This window comes from Rhinopithecus roxellana, chromosome 6, assembly GCF_007565055.1.
Source record: "Rhinopithecus roxellana isolate Shanxi Qingling chromosome 6, ASM756505v1, whole genome shotgun sequence".
NCBI classification, from domain to species: Eukaryota; Metazoa; Chordata; class Mammalia; order Primates; family Cercopithecidae; genus Rhinopithecus; species Rhinopithecus roxellana.
In genome coordinates, this window is record NC_044554.1 from 153,690,334 (window position 1) to 153,710,383 (window position 20,050).

The window sequence follows — 20,050 nt, forward strand, 5'->3', positions numbered from 1 at the left end:
ATCTTAACCGTGATGACTACAAATGCTATTAGCAGTTAAAATGCACATTAAGTTATCTGGTCCTTTTTAAAACCTAATCAAACCATTTATCTTCTTAATTTCTCATAGCAACAAATTCTGATGGAAGTATCTATATTTGTCTCAATTGTACTTCTGTGGGAGAATTACAATTGACGTAAAATGTCTGTAGGGAGGTCAGATGATCCCATCCTACATATACCTACAAAAATAAAATGTGGGGGAAACATACACCCCTATTTTTCTTGTCACACTATAAAAAGCAAAACAAATACTAATAGCACATTTTCAAAGCAATAAACTTACTTTCGGTGCAAATAGGACAGCATCCTTTTCTGTTGAGAATTTTGCCCTAATCAGAAGAAAAACAAATAAAAAGTTAATGTTAAAAAAAAAAAAAAAAGGGTCTGCTGAGGACAAATATCTTTTTAAAATCTAATACAAGATAAACCAATGAAATCAGTCCAAGCTGTACTTGAACTCAGTGCCCAGATGGTGGTGATGATGCTGAAAATGAAGTTTCAAGCATCAGGTTCTAAGGCCAGGCAAAGTCATTCAGTAAACTTTCCTGTTTTTATCCTCCAAGAAATATAATACCTAAACGGCTCACTAGTGTGATTTTTCTCACATGGAAGGAAGATGAAGACAGTCTGGACTCAACCTTTTCATTGGTATCCAAATCTAGCCCTTTAGAGAATAAGGGCACACACATAAAAATGAGAATTCTCTGTCAACCTATAGATCCCTACAAGACCTTCTTTCTGTCTTTGCTTGTTGGAGAAGCTTAAACAGTAAACTGTAATCCAAACTCAGGAATCACCAGCCCTATGGATATGGGCAATATCTGTGCTACAGATCAGATTCAGTCAGATTTCTTGTTTCAGAAAGTGGCATGTTGTCCATGTTGAATAACCGTTATGCACCCAACGCCAAGGAAGCTGAGAATTTTGAAACACTGGGTAATGTTTCATTACCTTTCTGGAAATACACTGCAATTTCCTACATTGCACGTCTTTTAAGTCTTTTTAATGCATGACATTTAAAGGAGGTGACGTATTCTCAGGACTCATTTCAGAAAATTAGTTGTCTTATCTCCGACTCAATGGTTAATCACAGAGAAAAAGAAATGTAGAAGAAGTTTAACATTTAGAGAGCACTTGCTATATAACAAACATCTTATTCGATATTTTACTTATGTTATCCAATGTCGGGTTAGTGATAAGGATTTAATGAGTTAATACTTATGACCTATTAAGATTTAATGAACATTAGAGATTTCATAATCACTGTTATTAAGATACACAAGAACCTTATGAGCTGAGTATTTCCCTTTTTATGGGTGAAGAAATTGATGTCGTGCAACACAAGGGTAGTAGAATGAAAAATCAAACCTAATTTTGTCTGACCCTAAAGGACATTTTCTTCCCACTGCAGTTTTGTCCTCTTGAGTCCTTTCTCTTTAAGATAATTTACTATTTATCATCTGCTATACACTAGACTGAGTGCCATGCATTCCTCATACTTTATCATTTAAATTTCACAATAACCCTCCACACGCAGTTGTCCTTATCCCCTGTTTACAGGGAACTAAGGAAACAGACCACGGAGAGGTTGCCAAGGCTCATGTCAAAGCCACACGGCTCACACACTGCTCATTCACTCACTCACTACTGGTCAGTTCCATCAAGAGTAGGCTTAAGTACTCAAAAAGAAAAAATCAGATGGACTTAAAGGATTCTGGTTAATTATTAAAGATCTTTAATCAGGTCTGATCTATTTTTGCATCAGTTAGGCCTAAAATGAACCATTAAAGGCTTTGACAACTTTGACTGAGACTTAAAACTCAGTCCCAGCCAGTCATCCCATAGTGCGGGAGCATCACAACATATTTTCATTGCCTAGAGCTCTGCTGTCAATTGCAATTTGGCACAGGGGTCTCTTGGTTTCTCAAGACTGAAAGCAGTTGCAGATGAAGCCAAATGAGGTCAGCTCAGGCCGAGGGAATGACGGCCCCAAGAGGATTAAGGTGCTCTATCCCAATGCAGCAGAGCCAACTTAAAGCCAAGGTCCCAACCAAACATGACTACAATTCCCTACATCCACATCTCAATGGAAACTTCCATCTCTTGTCTTCAGAAAATGAAAGTGGCAGTGATGACATCACTAAATTAGATGGGGGAATAAATCAGGTACAAGCTGCAAAGTCAAAGCACCTGGGTAATATGCATTTAGCTGTAAGATTCTGGTCGTGCTGCAGGCTCATCCATAAGCAGGGTCTAGAAATAGCACCCACCTCAGAGGGGTAATATTAGCATTAAATGAGATTAGCGTTGTGACTATAAAATCTCAGTACGTATTAGAGACGGAGAGATGACAGTGTCCTGATGACCCAGTCCCCACTGCAGCCCTCATAGTCCTTCTCACAAATGGCACTCCTTTGCATCTAGGGAAGTTGCAGGATGGCGGGGTGGTGAGCGAGGGCAGGGCAGGATAGACAGGGAATCCAATCATAAAACCCTTCTTCCACAAGAGACATTTACATCTGGAAAAAGAGATATGCAGTAGCCAGGAAAGACAGAGCAGGGAATACAAGCTCCTCTCTCTCTCTGTTTTTGTTTTTTTTGTTTTGTTTTGTTTTGTTTTGTTTTGTTTTTTTCCAAAATTTCCCCAGGCAATGTAGGGGAGGGGAAGTAAGTTTTTAACAAGATTTCCATGGTAGATAGAGCCGAGTTATCTTCCAAAGATCTCCTGCCAGCCCCTGAGAAGGGAAAGTGTGAACTGGAGGAGTGGTTGGAAGGAAGCCTAGAAACAGAAAGGTGGTCCCTCAGGCAGGGGCCTTGGCAGGGGCACCAACAAGCTTTGACAAGGCGTGGAGGGGGTGGGTGGGGCAGGGAAAGGCCTCTGCTTGGAGGGATGGATGCCCCTGGCCCAAATGTGGTCTACAATGATGGAAGGCTAATGAGACACCAGTGACATAAAGAACGTTGACCTCCCCCCGCCCTCCCCTCCCCCAGCAAGAGCACAATGAAAACTATCAATCCAGCTACAAGTGGCAGAATTCAAGTGAAGCTGGAAACTCCATGGCGGCCTGCTGAGGCTAGTTACTTGAGCCACCAGGTTGGCACAGCATCCTGTTTTTGTCTTGTAGAATAAGGAAGCCCATTATTACTAACATGTGCTGCAAGAGTTCATTAGCAACGAGGGTTCCCAGAGGACTGGCATAAATGATGTGATCCCATTTTTCCCAATGAATATTTATAAGCAGACCGTGTTCAAGTCTACTTATTGTATCTTCTTTTTTTTTTTTTTTTTTTTTCTTTTATGGGAGGCTTTCAGTTTTATGTCTGAGGCTTTTTAAAGCAAGACTAATTAGGATGTTTTTTTTTTCTCTCTTCTTTTCCTCTCCTCTTTATTCAGTTGTGCAATAGCAACAGCTGTTGTTTTTTTGTGCCTCATTTGGCACTCGAGTAAAAACAGCAACTTTTGTTTTTAATAATAACAGATGTGAATAAAATTAAAAGCTGTCTATAACAGAGAAGGGAGGACATGTCCTGAATATATGGATATATTTTTTCATTCAAGGGAAGGTATTGAATAGGGTTGACATTTTCCCAAAATGTATAAAACTTTAAAAGGTTTCAAGTTGCTGAGGTGAATTCAATGAATCTCATGCTTTAGAAGATAATGGTTGCTTTATTCAGTGTGCTGGAGCTATGGGTTTTTGAAAAGAGATATTTCCATAAGGATGCTATTTCCATTTGGGGCTACAATGGAGGCCAGGATTAGAGAGAGAAAACTTCAGCAAAGAAATCGGGGATGCTGTGAGGCAGGAGAAATTAATATTTCCTTGTGGAAATATTAATAAACAACCACATATTACTTTGAATGGCTATAAGAGGAAAGCTCTGATTTGAGAAGGGAGAGAAAAGAGGAAAAGGCAAAAGACAGTTATGATGATAAACAAAACCTGGCAAAAGAAAGCAAAGAAACAGATCTTGCAGGAGTTGGAGAAGTTTTACAGAATGAATGGGAGAAGTCAATAAGAAATTAGAATTCGGACAAGAGCAAAGCAAAAGCTATTTTCATGCAAGGATAAAATCTGCAAAAAGAATGAGCAAACTTTGCAAGGGGCATTTGGCTACTCAGGAATGTGGAGGCTTTGGGGGAGCTGGAGTCTGTGTTTGGAAGATGGCATGCGACTGTGCCACACACAGGACATTTCTCAAGACACTAAGGTAAAGTCAATCTGCATTCCAAACGTACCTGTGGGCAGCTACTGATGGGAATGCACTGCTTATTGCGACACTCCGTCCTGCCTTTCACACAAGCACAGATGGTACAATTGATGGAGGACCACATCTCTCCGTCCTATAAGAGAGGACACAAGATCCCGTCAGCAGTTGGAGGCTGACAGGAGTTGAGGCAACAGACTGTAATCTCTCCATGGAGGAAAGCATTTCTTGCCCTGAGTGAGGGATGCCATCATTAGACTAAATGACTCAGGTGTTTGTATGTACCCAACTGATTTAAGATAAAGATTAGTGAAGATTTCAGATTATGTGCAAGCGTGTGTGTGTGTGTGTGTGTGTGTGTTTGTGTGTGTGTTCCCCTTCCTGGATATAAAAATAATTATTGTGTGTTTAACCAAGGCATATTTACATCTTGTTGTCAATCATTGTTTACTTAGCTGCACCCTAGGGGAAAACCAAGCATGAATTTTCATACATGATACAACAGTGACAGTAATCTAATTTTCCCCTGTTTGATAAGACTAAAACATTTAAGCCATCCCAAGCACCAATAGTTAATTGAGATGTCCAGAGGTGGTTAATTACCAGATGTGCCATGGTTCTGGCCCATATGGGACATGCATAAAAGAGAGGCTAATTCAAATGACTCCCAGCGCTCAGGCAGACACTTGATGGGCAAGTCATTGAAAATGCAGAGCTCAGAGAGAAGACTCCGAGTGCCATAGATATCCCATCCCTGCCTATCTAGTTCTCTCCTCTCAAAAAGCAGGGCAGCACTTTGGGATTCATTTCCTAGACTAGACCCTTGCTCAGACACAAAGAGCTATTTAAGGAATTTCTTTCACTCATGAAATGTATAATCTGTGAATGCCAAATACACAAAAAGCCCTTGTACCTCTGGAGGATAGGCAGGGATGTGCATCCTTGCTTGTGGGTAAGAAAGATCACAGACAACAGAGTTGGGCTGAAAACAAAACAAGGATTCCTTCCTGAGCTTGCAGATCCAAGGAGCAGATTTTTGTTAAAAACAGAAACAGCTGAGATATTGGATGACTCCCCCACCTCTTTCCCTTCCTGACTTTTTGAAGCTATCTTAAGGACTGTCTACCCTCTAGTGCCTTTCAAGAGAGAAAGACCCGACTGAATCTGCCTTAAAGGACACCTGACTGTTCCAAGTTCTCTGAGTACACATTTCTAGGAATCCATGTCTCTGTGAATTATTTTAAGCCTCAGTCATTTAAAGGAACCGTTTTTACAAGGTGACTTGCAAGTGTATTACAGTGGGGCACGGTGGCTCACGCCTGTAATCCCAACACTTTGGGAGGTCAAGGAGGGTGGATCACAAGGTCGGAGTTCAAGATCAGCCTGACCAACATGGCGAAACCCCACCTCTACTAAAACTACAAAAATTAGCCAGGCATGGTAGCGTGCGCCTGTAATCCCAGCTACTCAGGAGTCTGAGGCAGGAGAATCGCTTGAACCCAGGAGGTGGAGGTTGCAGTGATCCAAGATCATGGCAATGCACTCCAGCCTGAGCAACGGAGCGAGACTCCATCTAAAAAAAAAAAAAAAAAAAAAAAAGGAAGTGCATTGCACACAGCACCATAGTGAGAGTGAAGCTAGTTCATCTGGGTGCTCTGGAGACAGAGGAGGAGACTTTATATCAAGAGGACATATGAGCATCTCTGAAAAGCCTGGTGTAAACACAACACACATGCCTTCCCCTTCACTGGGCATGATACCTTATGTCTTTTTTGGTCCTCAATTGTTTTCTCTTTTTTAATTTATTTTATTTTATTTTTAGTTCTGGGGCACATGTGCAGGATGTGAAGGTTTGTTACATAGGTAAACGTGTGCCATGGTGGTTTGCTGCACCTATCAACCCATCACCTAGGTATTAAGCCCAGCATGCATTAGCCATCCTTTCTAATACTCTCCTTCCCTCCACTCTACCCCCTAACAGACCCTAGTGTGTGTTGTTCCCCTCCCATGTCCATGTGATCCCATTGTTCGGCTCCCACTTACAAGCGAGACCATGTGACACCTCATTTCTTCTTACTATTCCATCAGAACCAAGACCTCTCCCTCCAACTACTTCAGCGTGATAGGAAGTCTGGCTCAGTACAGCATGCCTGCAGAGCTAGCACAACTGACTTGTTTATGTGGGTCTTGATTCTCACGGGTATCATGAGGTGACACCTTCGATACACAGTGATTTGACTCCTTCCACCCCTAGGGAAAATGGACTAGGTAGGAAGTACTTTGGACAAAGCCAACCATCTTTCATTTTGAAGTTTAAATGGCCATTGCACTGTTTTCCACTTGGGGTCCTCAGAAAATAATGTAAAATACACCTGAGATTGGTAACAGATGGCCAAAAACAACCTTTTCCATTCAGCTGGGCAGAGCTCTCTCACCTGGCTCAACTACGTGCACTGTTCACATCCTTATCTGAATATCTTCCAAATGAGAAAATTTTTCTTTGCAAAGGTAGCTTTGTGGAAAACTTCTAAAAGCATCAAGCTGTATAGATCCATCAGGATCTTGACAGGGATCATCACCTTGACAAGTGTCATTGAGCATCTCCAAAGAGAAGAGGTACTCCCAGGTATTCAGGCAGGTTTTATAGGCTTAACATATTTCAGCAAAAATATACTCAAGAAAAACATCTTTCAGACGGTTGATTCTCTGCACTTGATTCTAACTATATATGTATATATAATACTGTAATATAAATACATTCTATTAATATATGCACACATATACATTTGTATATGTATATAGAAATTATGGGATAACCCAATCTGCCTCGCGTCTGGAGCTTTTTAATTGTCAGCATAGTAATACAGGAGTTCCCATGTGCTTGTCTCATGACATACCCGGAAAATCTTGTTGCCAAATTTGCACACTTTGATGTCTTCTGGGGGCACTCGTAGGAGGCACTCTTCACAACAGTCCTTCTGGCCTTGGTCGCAGCCACCAGGGTGGGAGCACTTCTTCTTGCAAACCACAGTAGAGTCCTAGGGGCCCGAAGGCAAACTAGAAATTAAAAATGATTTTCACCTCTACCAAACATCCTACCTGACCTTCCTTTCATAACCCATAACTATCTGTGTCAAAGTCTGTAAGGTACCATATTTTAATTTATTGCAATAAATCTTTCATTCACTTCAAAATGTGATTTGTTGATTAAGTATCTAGACCAGAATATGAGGGCACTATGGAAACTATGGCACGCAACCCCTCCCTCCCAAGGATTTATGATTTCACGTTCCAGAGACTGATGAGCCCACTCCACCAGCCTGTGGCAAGACCGCCCAGCCCCCCACGAACCACCAGTTTCCTTCTTCCTGCTCTCTACCTCTTTGCAACCTGCACCAATAGTGCTCTCTTGGGTCTCCTCCATGGCTTTATGCCACCTTTTGGAGCTTAACGTAAAGGCACAATATCTTTTTTCAGAAAGTAAAAGTTAAGAGCAAATGCACCACCTCAGGACAAGATTCCTCAAGTGTGTTCTGTGCTAACCAAGGAACTGAACGAACAGTTTCAAAACCGGACCTGGGTTCCAGAGCTCTACTATAGCGGAGTGACTTTGACCAGGCCACTTATCCACTGAAGGTGAAGAGTTTATATCATCTGTAAGTTAAAGAAGTATGATTTGATTTCAAAAGGAAGTGCTCTTCTGCCTATTGTTTCTCAGGTTTACCGTGCCTCTTAAATGTAAAATACCTGGCACATAGAAATTATTATAAATCGGCCAGGCGCGGTGGCTCAAGCCTGTAATCCCAGCACTTTGGGAGGCCGAGACGGGCGGATCACGAGGTCAGGAGATCGAGACCATCCTGGCTAACACGGTGAAACCTCGTCTCTACTAAAAAATACAAAAAGCTAGCCAGGCGAGGTGGCGGGCGCCTGTAGTCCCAGCTACTCCGGAGGCTGAGGCAGGAGAATGGCATAAACCCGGGAGGCGGAGGTTGCAGTGAGCTGAGATCCGGCCACTGCACTCCAGCCTGGGCGACAGAGCGAGACTCCGTCTCAAAAAAAAAAAAGAAAAGAAAAGAAATTATTATAAATCAACTTAAATTGGAAAATAAATAATCCTTTGTCAAGCTGCATATCCTGATTTCTTGTTTAAAAACAAGGGCACTCCCTACCTCTCAAACAATGCCTACTTCACCTAGATCTCCCTGCTTTCATTGTGTATGTTTGTGTCTGTGTGGAGAGAGAGAGCACGCTTTATGTACATATCATTAGACTGTGGTGCCTAGCATTGTGTTAATGAGAATTCAAATACAGAGACGCATAAATGTACTTCTGTCCTCAAGGGGTTCTCCACAATGTAAGAAGGGAGATAACTGTGTAATCAAGCAAATTGCAATTATAATGTGGTAAACAGAACTCTAGCAAAGGTGTAAAGATAGCAAAGACAAGGGGAAAGTTACCTATCCAGGTAAGTCAGGAAAGCCTCTCAGGTTGTATGACACCTGAGATAGACTGTTATGGATGAAGAAGCATCTGCTAAACAAATTTAAAGATAGTAATAACATCGCTGGTAGAGGAATTGTCAAATTTGATGGCATAGAGACCTGAAACCATCCTGCATGCAGAAAAATACAATTAACACTTGAGCAACATGGATTTGAACTGCAAGGGTCTACTTACACTCAGAAATTTTTTCAATAGAAGTTACATCAAGTGTGCCTGCCTTTCCTGTCTCTCCTTCCACTTCCTCTGCCTCTTCTACCCCTGAGACAAGACCAACCCCTCCTCCTCTTCGGTTTAGTCAATGTAAAGAAGATGAAGACCTTTATGATAATCAACTTCCACTTATTAAATAGTAAATATATTTTATCTTCCTTGTGATTTTCTAAATAACATTTTCTTTTCTCTAGCTTACTTCATTATAAGAATACAGTATTTAATACATAGAACATACAAAATATGTGTTAATTGACTGTTTATATGATTGGTAAGGCTTTCAGTCAACAGTAGGCTATTAGTTAAGTCTTTAAGGAGTCAAAAATTAGATATGGATTTTCAACAGTACAGGGAATCAATACCCCGACCCCCACACTGTCGAAGAGCCAACTGTATTAAATCATATTCAACAGGTTCCTGCACCTGCCATGGAAATCATAAGAAACACTGGATAGGGATACTAGAAAAGAAAGCTCAAAGCAGACAGAAAATAATACTGATTACTCAAAATGATTGCAGCTTGATTTTTCAAGCATTTAATATCCCCAAGATGACTGTGAATTCATACTCTAGTGAAACATCCTTTTGGAGGAAGAGTATTAATTACACTTCCTGCTAAGCACTGAGACGTATTACCTAATCATCTCTCACGGAACCCATGAACCCAAAGCACGGCAAGTATAACTAACTCCCATTCATGGGATGCCTTGCTTTCCTGTGAGCAAGAGAATTGAGAATGTGATATGTTTCATCAAAGGCTCAGTATCCCCAAGAGGAAGCTATCTCCTGCGAAATTCTTACTGGAGAGGAGAAGTCCTGAGAATGAAGGCCAAGGCAAGAAGGGGCTGCTATATGGTTAGCATAGGATAACACAAACCATGGGAGGAGGAAAAAGCTTCAGTAAGGTATTCTCAGGCTCAGGAATTACTCATGTTCAGGGTTCAGTGGAATGGACAGTTCAGCCCTTACCCAACCACCCCCTGAAGTGGTGCATGCTACTGAACAAAGCATGTAATCAAGAACTACTGAGCTATAATTCCAGCTATTGACTCATAGCTGACATTGAGTAGAGCTCCCTTCTTTCCCTCTCCAGACCTTTAACTATTAAAAACAAACAACAACAACCATCACCACCAAAGTGTATGCTAAACTTGTCAGACAGATGTGATTCATTAACTCACTAATGAATAATCCTAAAGTCCTCCCTGATAAATGTATTTCTTCCTGGTTTCCAAAATAAATGACTGCATAAGTATAGTCTATGAATATGTGATGTGTGTTCCTTTAAAATTCTGAAACTGTGGAATTGTTTATTTAGCAGTAATTAGACTTCTGGTTGCCTTTTGAGAAAAAATAGCAAAGCTTCAAATAAGACATGATACAATAAACAATACATAAATACTCTCTTCCTAAACTGCCAGGTTTATCTTTGGGATGAACTGTAATTCCGTGCCTTTCTCTTCTCTTGAATGTGATTACAAGCAATTTTTATTGCCAGGTGTGTTAGAGAATTCATCTTGGATAATTAGAGCAGAGCCAGAGGGCACTGCCATATGTGTTTGTCTGATTTTAGAAAATCCTCAGAACAGGCTCTCAGAGCCTGAGTCTCACTACAAGGAGCTAACTTCTTGGTCCTTAGAAAATGATTGAACTACAGTTTGAGTGCTATGTGTAAATTCTTGGTGACCTTGAGTATTATTTTCCTTGTAAAATGGCATCATTAATGCTTCCTCCCAATAAATAACACACCGTTGGCTTTGGTTGTGGCTGTGATGCTAACACTGAAACCCAAACCCTATCATTGCTGGACCACAGTCTCTCAGAGCTGCCTTACCCTGCAGGTGCAAGCTGTGCAGTTATCATACAGAAATGAGGATCCATTGTCATAAACATCACTTCGAAAGAGGCAGCTCCCAAAAGGGAGGTCAAACACTTTCCTCTGACCTAGAGAGAAACAGAAGCACAGTGTAAGTGAGACAGAATCAGGGATGTCCCATTTTGTCATCAGCGATTTCATCACAGGTTCATTACACATTCTCATAAGACCAGGTAAGGTAAGTCTGGAGCACAAAAATAGAGCCTTGGGTCAGACATGCCTAAAGGATTGCCAGAAATCATTAGTTTGGATAAAGTTTGTTAAAAAAGAGTTTGATTCCACAATGAAGCTTGTAAGTTCAACAAATCTATAATGTGTTCATCACAGTGAAACAAAATCACTAAGACATGAGCTCCCCTCATGAAGCTCACTGTCTAGTGAAAAGGCACACTCATCAAAGGCTGTTTCAAAACAACAGTAAGGTAAGTTCTGGAAAGAAAACGATCTAGAAACTGAAGGAATTGGGAGATCAGAGAAGAATTCTTGGAAGATATAATGCCTGAGGACCTTCTTAAAGAATGAGTAAAATAGTCTAAAAATTGGGTATGGGCAGTAGGGGAGATGGGTGGAGGTAGGAGGAATCAAGATATTTCAAGAAGGTCTCAAATGAGCAAAAAGAACTAATGAAATAATGTTTGCTATGGTTTGAACATTTGTGTCTCCAAAAAATTCATGTGGTAAATTCAAATTACCAGTGTAATGGTATTAGGAGGTGGGGTTTTTGAAAGGTGATTAGGTCATGAGAGCAAAGCTCTCATGAATTAGATTAGTGCCCTTATGAAAGAGGCTCCAGAGAGAACCCTTACCATCACGTGACAGCAAAGTAAGAAGACACCATCTATGAGCCAAAGAACAAATCTGTTAGCACCTTGTTCTTGGACTTCCCAGACTCCAAGACTGTGAGAAATAAATTTCTGTTGTTTACAAGCTACAGAGTTTATAGTATTCTATTAGACTAAACAGACTAAGATAGCACCTTAGTCATGAAATTACATAAAGGAATAAAGGGTGAAGCTAACTCAAAGGGCACACAGAGGCACATGTCGAGTGTCCAGCCTTTCATAGGCATAGTATCTCTGTAGAACTGGCTTGGTTTTCCCTGATGTGAAGACTGGATTGGTGAATAAAAGGACCAAAACAGCAATCCCAAATAAAGAGTACAACCTAATTTCCTCCTTTCTTTTAGTATTTGAGTTTCTACTCCTTGAAGCACATCAAAACATCTCTGCAATGTTACTTTAATTAAAGACTAAGTTAATTCGTGTTCACTGATCAAATTTCTATTCATACCACTCTTTCTTCTTGTAAAAAGATTAATAGCAATTTCTGTTTATCAGTAGGCCCAGTGAAATGCTCAAAATACCTAAACATACTAAATGCTGTTCCCAGAATTAGAATTGTTGGAATAACTGTTAGTAGGAGTCAAGAAAAACATGCTCTCTTCCTATCATAGCCAACCTCAAGGCCAGGATACAATATAGATGCTGAACTAAATCATTAGTTTGGTTCTCGCCACCATGAGTAAACTTGTTGGCCCTCAAAAGGTGGAAGTGAGTCATAATTTGGATCCTACATATGGACTCCCTCGTGACCACTGAGTATGATTTCTCCAGGCCTCACTGACTTCACTCATAAAATGGCATCATCAATATCACATTGCCATGTCACTACCTCTTACTATGGTGTTAATATTGAAGCATACAACCAAAAACTCTTTCATGGCTAGGTACGATTTAGCATGATGATTGTTAATTCCCCAACTAACACAGGTATTATGTGCACACCCAGGTCTTGAGTCTCTTGAACTTCCTAAGAACTGACATAGTAAATTAAAGGATTATCTGCAAAATAAAAAAAAAAAATTCATTCTTTCCCTAAATATTCCTCTAAGGAACCCAAATAAGTTTACCCTGAAGCATCAGAAAGCCTGCACACAGCCTGGATCACATAGATATTGCCCATCCCATTATAATCACTTCTGTCTAATTGCACCTTGGTTTTAGGACATTATAATAAGAAATATGACTGAGCAGTTATTTTTTGTATTTACTATAAAAATGATGGTGAAGCCATTTTTCACTGCTTTAAACATTATCATCCTTTCAATCAATCAATCAGAGATGTATTTCTGTCCTTTAATAATTTAAAATATCTCTGCTTCAGTTGAGTAATTTTTTTAATTGTGATAATCTGGTTTGCCTTTTTACTATCCTTTATCTCCATGTGCTTCATGTATTTTGTAAGTGGTCTTAAATCCTTGTTGGCAAGAGGCAGAAGATAAATAAATAGATACAGAGTTCTGTGTAGAAGCTTCATCCTTCACCAATCAAAATGCACCTTCATCATGACTGAGCTCGACATTGTTTCTGCAGAGGCCCTTCTACCTCTTAGAGTTAATGACCCCTTTCTGCATTCCCATAGCCTGTTGCCTATGCTATCACTATAGCAGTCAATATTGTTCCACAGGTGGAGGAATGGCTGGATGGGTCTATTGATCAATTGATTTATTGATTGATTGACAAACAGACTCTTCAATGTGCTTATCCTCCTGAACAAATGTGACCGATCACTTCAATTCTTTCTCACTAAAATGAAAATTTTACCTAAAATTGTAAATACAAAGCTCTTGAAGCAATGTCTGATGTTCATTACACATTCTGAATAAATGGCAGATGGTATGTATTATGATTATTAGAGGTGATATAATTCAAATATGAACCTGGACTGTGTCAGTGAGAGTGCACTGGGTGCTCCTCTGTGTATATTTTCCTGTGCTGAGACTCTCCATTGAGAATGAGAAAAACAAGGAAAGGAATGTTGCAAAGGCAGAGGTATATCATGTTAACCCTGCCTAAGGGAAAATTTAAGAGCAAAACAGCACCCAATCATCTAAAGTCTAATTAGACTAAAATTTCAGCATCTAGAAAGCATCCTAGTGTTTGCTTTTTTGTCTTTGTATCTTGCTGTGTGGGGATGTTGGTTTTTACCTTCAAAGAGCATAAAATCTTACCTTAATCCGAAAGTCATCATGGTCCAACATAAGATAAAACATTCAAGGGAGTGGTTCAGACTTTGTGTACAGCCTGACTTCAGACATTTCCATGTCATTCCACTGGGGTCCAGCCCAACCAAAAAAGATCTCATTTGGAAGAGTTATGATTTTCAAGTTTCTCAAAACTTACTGTTCCTTTTGTAGTATGTCTTATAACCATAAATGAACAGAAAAAACTGCATTCAATACAATAGCTGTTGCTCATATGAGAAGCTTCTGAACTGACACAGTATATCCACAGTACCAGCTTCAAAGCATTAATCAAGCTTACTTATCTTTGGAGCCAGACCCAAATGCCACCCCCTTTGTCATGGCTTTCCTGCTTAAGTGGCTACTGCTTCCACCATGGCCCACAGCATGATGATTTGTGTCCACTGAACTGGCTAACCCTATTCCAGGGACACTAATACACACTGGCAACCCAAACAGAACACATAGAAGTGAAGATGTCTTTAATCAGGCGCATCTAAGCAATTCTCCTTTGCTTTTCTGTTTCACATTTACTTTAAACATGTGTGTGTGTATGTGTGTACATGTATGTAGCAGGTGTACTGTGTGCATGTGTGTTTGTGTGTGCGTAGCAGGAAGGCAAGCATTGTTAGATGAAGTTAGCAGCAGAAGCCATCAAAGAGGAGAAAACTCTTAGTTTAACAAAATACTTTTATTTGTCAACTTGGTCATAAAAAATAGAATTCATGGTATGACTGTGCTAACTTGGGAATGAGAAAAATAAATCAACAGGTTGTTTCAGAGTTGAAGACAGTAAACTCTGAAAGGAAGGAGAGAGGATTCAAGGAAAAGGCGTGGGCATTAAGTGACAGGAGCTCAAATAGAAGAAACCATCAGTAAAATTGTCCTGAAGGCAAAACAATCAAGACCTTTTAAGAACAAGAGTGCTTAATATCCCATATTATGTTGTTCACTATGCTTCTGTGTAAAATAATCACTCTTATTGCCTGCAAACCCTCAGTGAAATCTGCTCTCCAAGCCTTGACTCAATGGCATCACAGGATGTAAACAGATTTGAGGGGATATGCATCTAAAAAGACAAAATGATAGAAAGAGAAATAAAAGGAAGGAAGGAAGGAAGGAAAAGAAAGGAAAAGAAAGAAAGAAAGAAAGAAAGAAAGAAAGAAAGAAAGAAAGAAAGAAAGAAAGAAAGAAAGAAAAAGAGAGAGAGAAAGAAAAAAGAGAGAGAGACAGAAGAGAGAGAGACAGAGAGAGAGAGAGAAAGGAAGGAAGGAAGGAAGGAAGGAAGGAAGGAAGGAAGGAAGGAAGGAAGGAAAGAAGAAGAGAAGGAAAGAAGAAGGAAGGAAGGAAGGAAGGAAGGAAGGAAGGAAGGAAGGAAGGAAGGAAGGAAGGAAGGAGGAAGGAAGGAGGAAGGAAGGAAAGGAAATCAAGAGAAACAGCAGGAGCAGAAACACCAAGCCAGAGGCGATTAGGGAAAATATTAGCCTCTCAAGGATCCCTGGAGATTCTAGGGAGGTTGCTGGAGCCTCTAAAAGGACAAAATGATAGAAAGAAAGAAGGAAGGAAAGAAGGGGAAAAAAGAAAGAAAGAAAGAAAGAAAGAAAGAAAGAAAGAAAGAAAGAAAGAAAGAAAGAAAGAAAGAAAGAAAGAAAGAGAAAGAAAGAAAGATTGAGAGAGAGGAGAGAAGGAAGGAAGGAAGGAAGGAAGGAAGGAAGGAAGGAAGGAAGGAAGGAAGGAAGGAAGGAAGAAGGAAAATCAAGAGAAACAGCAGGAGCAGAAACACCAAGCCAGAGGCGATTAGGGAAAATATTAGCCTCTCAAGGATCCCTGGAGATTCTAGGGAGGTTGCTGGAGCCTCTAACAGGGACCAAAATGGATCGAAAGAAAGAAGGAAGGAAAGAAGGGAAAGAAAGAAAGAAAGAAGAAAGAAAGAAAGAAAGAAAGAAGGAAAGAAAGAAAGAAAGAAAGAAAGAGAAGGAAAAGAAAGAAAGAAAGAAAGAAGAAAGATGAGAGAGAGAGGAAGGAAGGAAGGAAGGAAGGAGGAAGTAGGAAGGAAAGGAAGGAAGGAAGGAAGGAAGGAGGAAGGAGGAAGGAACGGAGGAAGAGGGAAAATCAAGAGAATAGCAGGAGCAGAAACACCAAGCCAGAGGCGATTTTAGGGAAATATTAGCCTCTCAAGGACTCCCTGGAGATTCTAGGGAGGTTGCTGGCGCCTCTAACAGGACAAAATGATAGAAAGAAAGAAGGAAGGAAAGAAAGAAAGAAGAAAAGAAAGAAGGAAAAGAAAAAAGAAAGCAAACAAGGAAAAGAAAGAAAAGAAAGAAAGAAAGCTGAGAGAGAGAGGAAGGAGGAAGAAGGATAGGAAGGAAGGGAAGCAAGGACGGAGGGAGGGGGGAGGGAGGAGGAGGAGGGAGGGAAGGGAAGGAAGGAAGGAAGGAAGGAAAGAGGGAAAATCAAGAGAAATAGCAGGAGCAGAAACACCAAGCCAGAGGCGATTAGAGAAACTATTAGCCCCTCAAGGATCCCTGGAGATTCTAACGAGGTTGATGGAGTTTCTATTGTATTTATATGGTGGCTCAAGCCACCATATTTATTTGAAACTTGATAGTCTGACCTCAACCAGCTTAAGGGCCCAGGAATCATTAAGAAGTAGTATAGGTTGGGCACGGTAGCTCACGCCTGTAATTCCAGCACTCTGGGAGGCCGAGGTGGGTGGATCACAAGGTCAGGAGATTGAGACTATCCAGGCCAACATGATGAAACCCTGTCTCTACTAAAAATACAAAAATTAGCTGGGTGTGGTGGCGTGTGTCTGTAGACCCAGCTATTTGGGAGGTACAAGAATCGCTTGAACCCAGGAGACAGAGGTTGCAGTCAGCCAAAATCACACCATTGCACCCAGCCTGGCAACAGAGCAAGACTCTGTCTCAAAAAAAAAAAAAAAAAAAAGAAGAAGAAGGTAGCATATAAGCAAAAGCCAAAGAAACTCATGCTCTAGAAAATACCCATCGTAAGTTGTCCCCTTTCAGCTGGCAACGTGCATGCAGCCCTCCTGTGTCACCAGGGAAGGTGAGCTGCAGCAGGTTAGAGCTGGGCTCAGGAATCACACATATCTGTGGTCGGATATCAAATCCACAACCTACTGGCTGGACTGCCATCTAGGAATCTAATTCCTTTTCAGTATAATAAAACGAATAATGGCACCTGCATTACACATAGGAATTATATACTTAGTACCTACATTTCACAGCTTCTTGAGAAGATCAAATGAGAAAAAACAATATATAAAGTGCCTAGCATGGTGCCTAGCACCTATTAAATGCTCAAAAAGAAAGCGATCATACTGTCTTTCTGTTGGCTATTATTCACTATTTCCTTCCAAAACTCTCATTTTCTTGCCTGTGTTTCTTCCTGCATGGTTTTTACTCTGAAAGTAACACTAGTCTATATTCCTCCATGGGTTTACTTCAAATACCTTTAAAATATGCTCCTGTTAATAGGCATATGCCCTATTAAAGATAGTTTCTTCAATACTTTCTCACCAGAAGGGAGAATTATCCCAGGTCATCTGGTGTACCCAGTTACAGATACAAGTGAAGACAAGAGAGAAGCCTCCCTGGAGGCCTCAGTTAAGAAGCAAATCCTGTACACACTTTCCACTTCTGTAATTAGAAGAGGTAGTTGTCTCTAACAAGCCATGAAATAGGACAACTGGAGAACCTCAAAATAACGTGGATAAACACTCCCAGCAGAAACTTTGAGAAGAAATTACATTGTTCTTTGACCTGAAAATAGTAACTCACCCAAACATTTGGGGCAGCACTGTCCTGGGGGTATGTGACTAAGGTGCTGGGGACAGGAGAGAATGGGACAGACTTCTCTCACACATTGTGTCCTGCCTCCCTAAGAAAAGAGAGAGAAAAAAAAGCATATTTAGAAAAGTAAGTGCATGTAGATGGTACAACCAAGATATCTAGAACAAACCTAAGGCTCTTCCCTAGTATTAGGTCCCTGGGCCGACTGCTCAGGCCCATGTAATTTTCTCCAAGTGTCCTTTGATCTTCCCTGTAGGCCATACAAACTGCAGCTGCAAAAAGACTGCCTTTGAGGAGGTGATTCCAGCATCACCTCCTCTCACCCACCACCACTTTCTTTACCTTTTTCCATCTCAAAACCACCTTTACAGTAGGTATAGGAGACCAAACTGTCTCTGTTTGCTTGGGATTGGAAACTTTGAGTACTAAAACCAGGAAAGTTTCATGCACACCAGGATGAGTGGACCATGCTAATAGGCCACGGCCTTCTCGTTCCACCCTGCCAAGCAAGCAAAGGAACCCTTGGGTGTTTTGAGACTTTTCCTCCTATCTTCCAGACACCCATCTTTCTATAGGTTCTGCAGACATCTTCCTCCAGGAAGGCTTCGGTGTCTGCCACAGCTGGAAGGTGCTGCTAAAATGGCTCAAGGAGGTTCCAGGTAGATGAAGTGGCCAACCTGCTGAAAATGGATATACCAAAAGCCCATATTCAGAAGAACTATTTCACTGAATTCACCAAGGTATCCAAATCTGTTTCCACTAATTAAGATTATGAAGACTGATATGAGAAGAACTGGCAGAGTCTCAGAAGCCTATTTGGAGAAGTTTTGGAGTCTCTGAATATTTTCCCTGCTCCCTCATTCTCATTCTTGACCCTTTCTGTTCTCCAGCACTCCATACCTCCAACCTCCACTGCCCCCCTGGTTTAACCTCAGCATCCTCTCTTCCCTGCCTAAGCATACAGTCTGTCAACTTCCCCTCCTATCCCTCACCAGAGGCGCCTGCTTCCCCAGCCCCAGTTAAGTTGTAACTTCATATTCAGAAAGCTGGGGCTGAAATAAGGTTTTCCAGCTGATTTACATCCAACAAACTGGCAAAGCTGATGTGAAAACTATCCCTTGCAATAGAAATTGCTATGAAAATTTAAAATAATTGAGGCTTTCTTTTCTTTTAAGAAAATCAGTGAATTTGTTAAACAGATTACTCAGCAAGTGGAATTTCAATGAATTGACTTCTCTGCGATTTGAGCTAGAAACCAAACTAGTACCTGCAGGTTCCTTGTCTTAAGCACATAATTTATATCTCAAGAGGCCTCAGGAAATGAGAAACTCACAGCTCAAAGAGCCGTGGACCCCGCAAGGGAAAGATTCCATTTGATGCATTTCCTCACACCTTCCCCACTCCTTTCTGGCCATAGAAGAACCAGCCTCAGCCACTAGGGGCCTGTCTGTTCCCATCCCAGCACACTGCGGCCGCCTGTTGTTTCTGTTTTCCCTTCCTGCTCTCGCCATTTTTATTACGACAGTTTATTTTTTTGGTGGGGATGGCTGAAAAGGGGAGGGCATGTTATATGTCTTTTAAAATATTTGTTATTTTTTACGCCTCTTTAATGTTGGATTCTTCCCCCAAACCAATAGAGAACATGCAAAAATACCACAAAAAGCTCTTCTGTTGTTTTTACATTATTTCCAAATCAACAAGAATCACTAAAAATCTCCCGAGAATCCCAGGCTGCTCTGAGATTCCTCACTCAACTCTGCATAATATTAAAGTTAGAGGCCTTTCATCAGACTTCAGGGGCACGTGTAACCTGAATCGTGGCCAGGCCCTGGGGTCAGCCCCAGCTTAGACATGAAGCACAAAAGTTGAATCTAGAGGAAGCACCCAAGATGCTGCCCTTAGCTTTTAATTTCAAAGAAATTCATCTGCAGGCAACTTCCTAAAATCCTGAAGCGTCGGGCCATACAAGGTTGCCTATGTATTGACTTCTTGTAGGTGCACAGAGAACACATTCGTTTCATTCATATTCTCTGTTCTTGTTGGATCAGCATCTATTTTTCAAGCATATCTGAAAATTGAAATTTAAAAAATATTGCACAATTGCAAAAGAGTAACTCATCCAATGCTTTGGAAAGCTGGCAAAAAATTATGTGTACTGAAGTAACTTTCCTTACAATAAGGTCAAAGAGCAAATTTTGCATACATAATACAACTGCAGTCTGTGCTTCCCAAGAGTCCGTTAAAGTAACTTGAACTCCAATCTGGGTTTGCTGGTTTAGTCAAGTTTTATTTTGTTTGGGTTGCAGTATTGTGGCAAAGCCCAAGTCCAGAGGCTGCATTCCAATTAATGCCTCCAAAGAAAGTCCAGGCC

At 40.8% G+C, this 20,050-nt stretch overlaps 1 protein-coding gene across 1 annotated transcript in view; it reads right to left on the bottom strand.

Moving 5' to 3' along the window:
- Positions 1 to 20,050, bottom strand: part of BMPER (BMP binding endothelial regulator) — a 252,570-nt gene that overhangs the window by 93,509 nt on the left and 139,011 nt on the right. The window contains exons 7-11 of the mRNA XM_010357797.2: positions 17,668 to 17,767; positions 10,801 to 10,910; positions 7,148 to 7,288; positions 4,282 to 4,386; positions 325 to 370 (exon numbers count right to left, since the gene is read on the bottom strand). Coding sequence (XP_010356099.1) covers positions 325 to 370; positions 4,282 to 4,386; positions 7,148 to 7,288; positions 10,801 to 10,910; positions 17,668 to 17,767 — 502 coding nt within the window. The remainder of the gene's footprint in view (positions 1 to 324; positions 371 to 4,281; positions 4,387 to 7,147; positions 7,289 to 10,800; positions 10,911 to 17,667; positions 17,768 to 20,050) is intronic.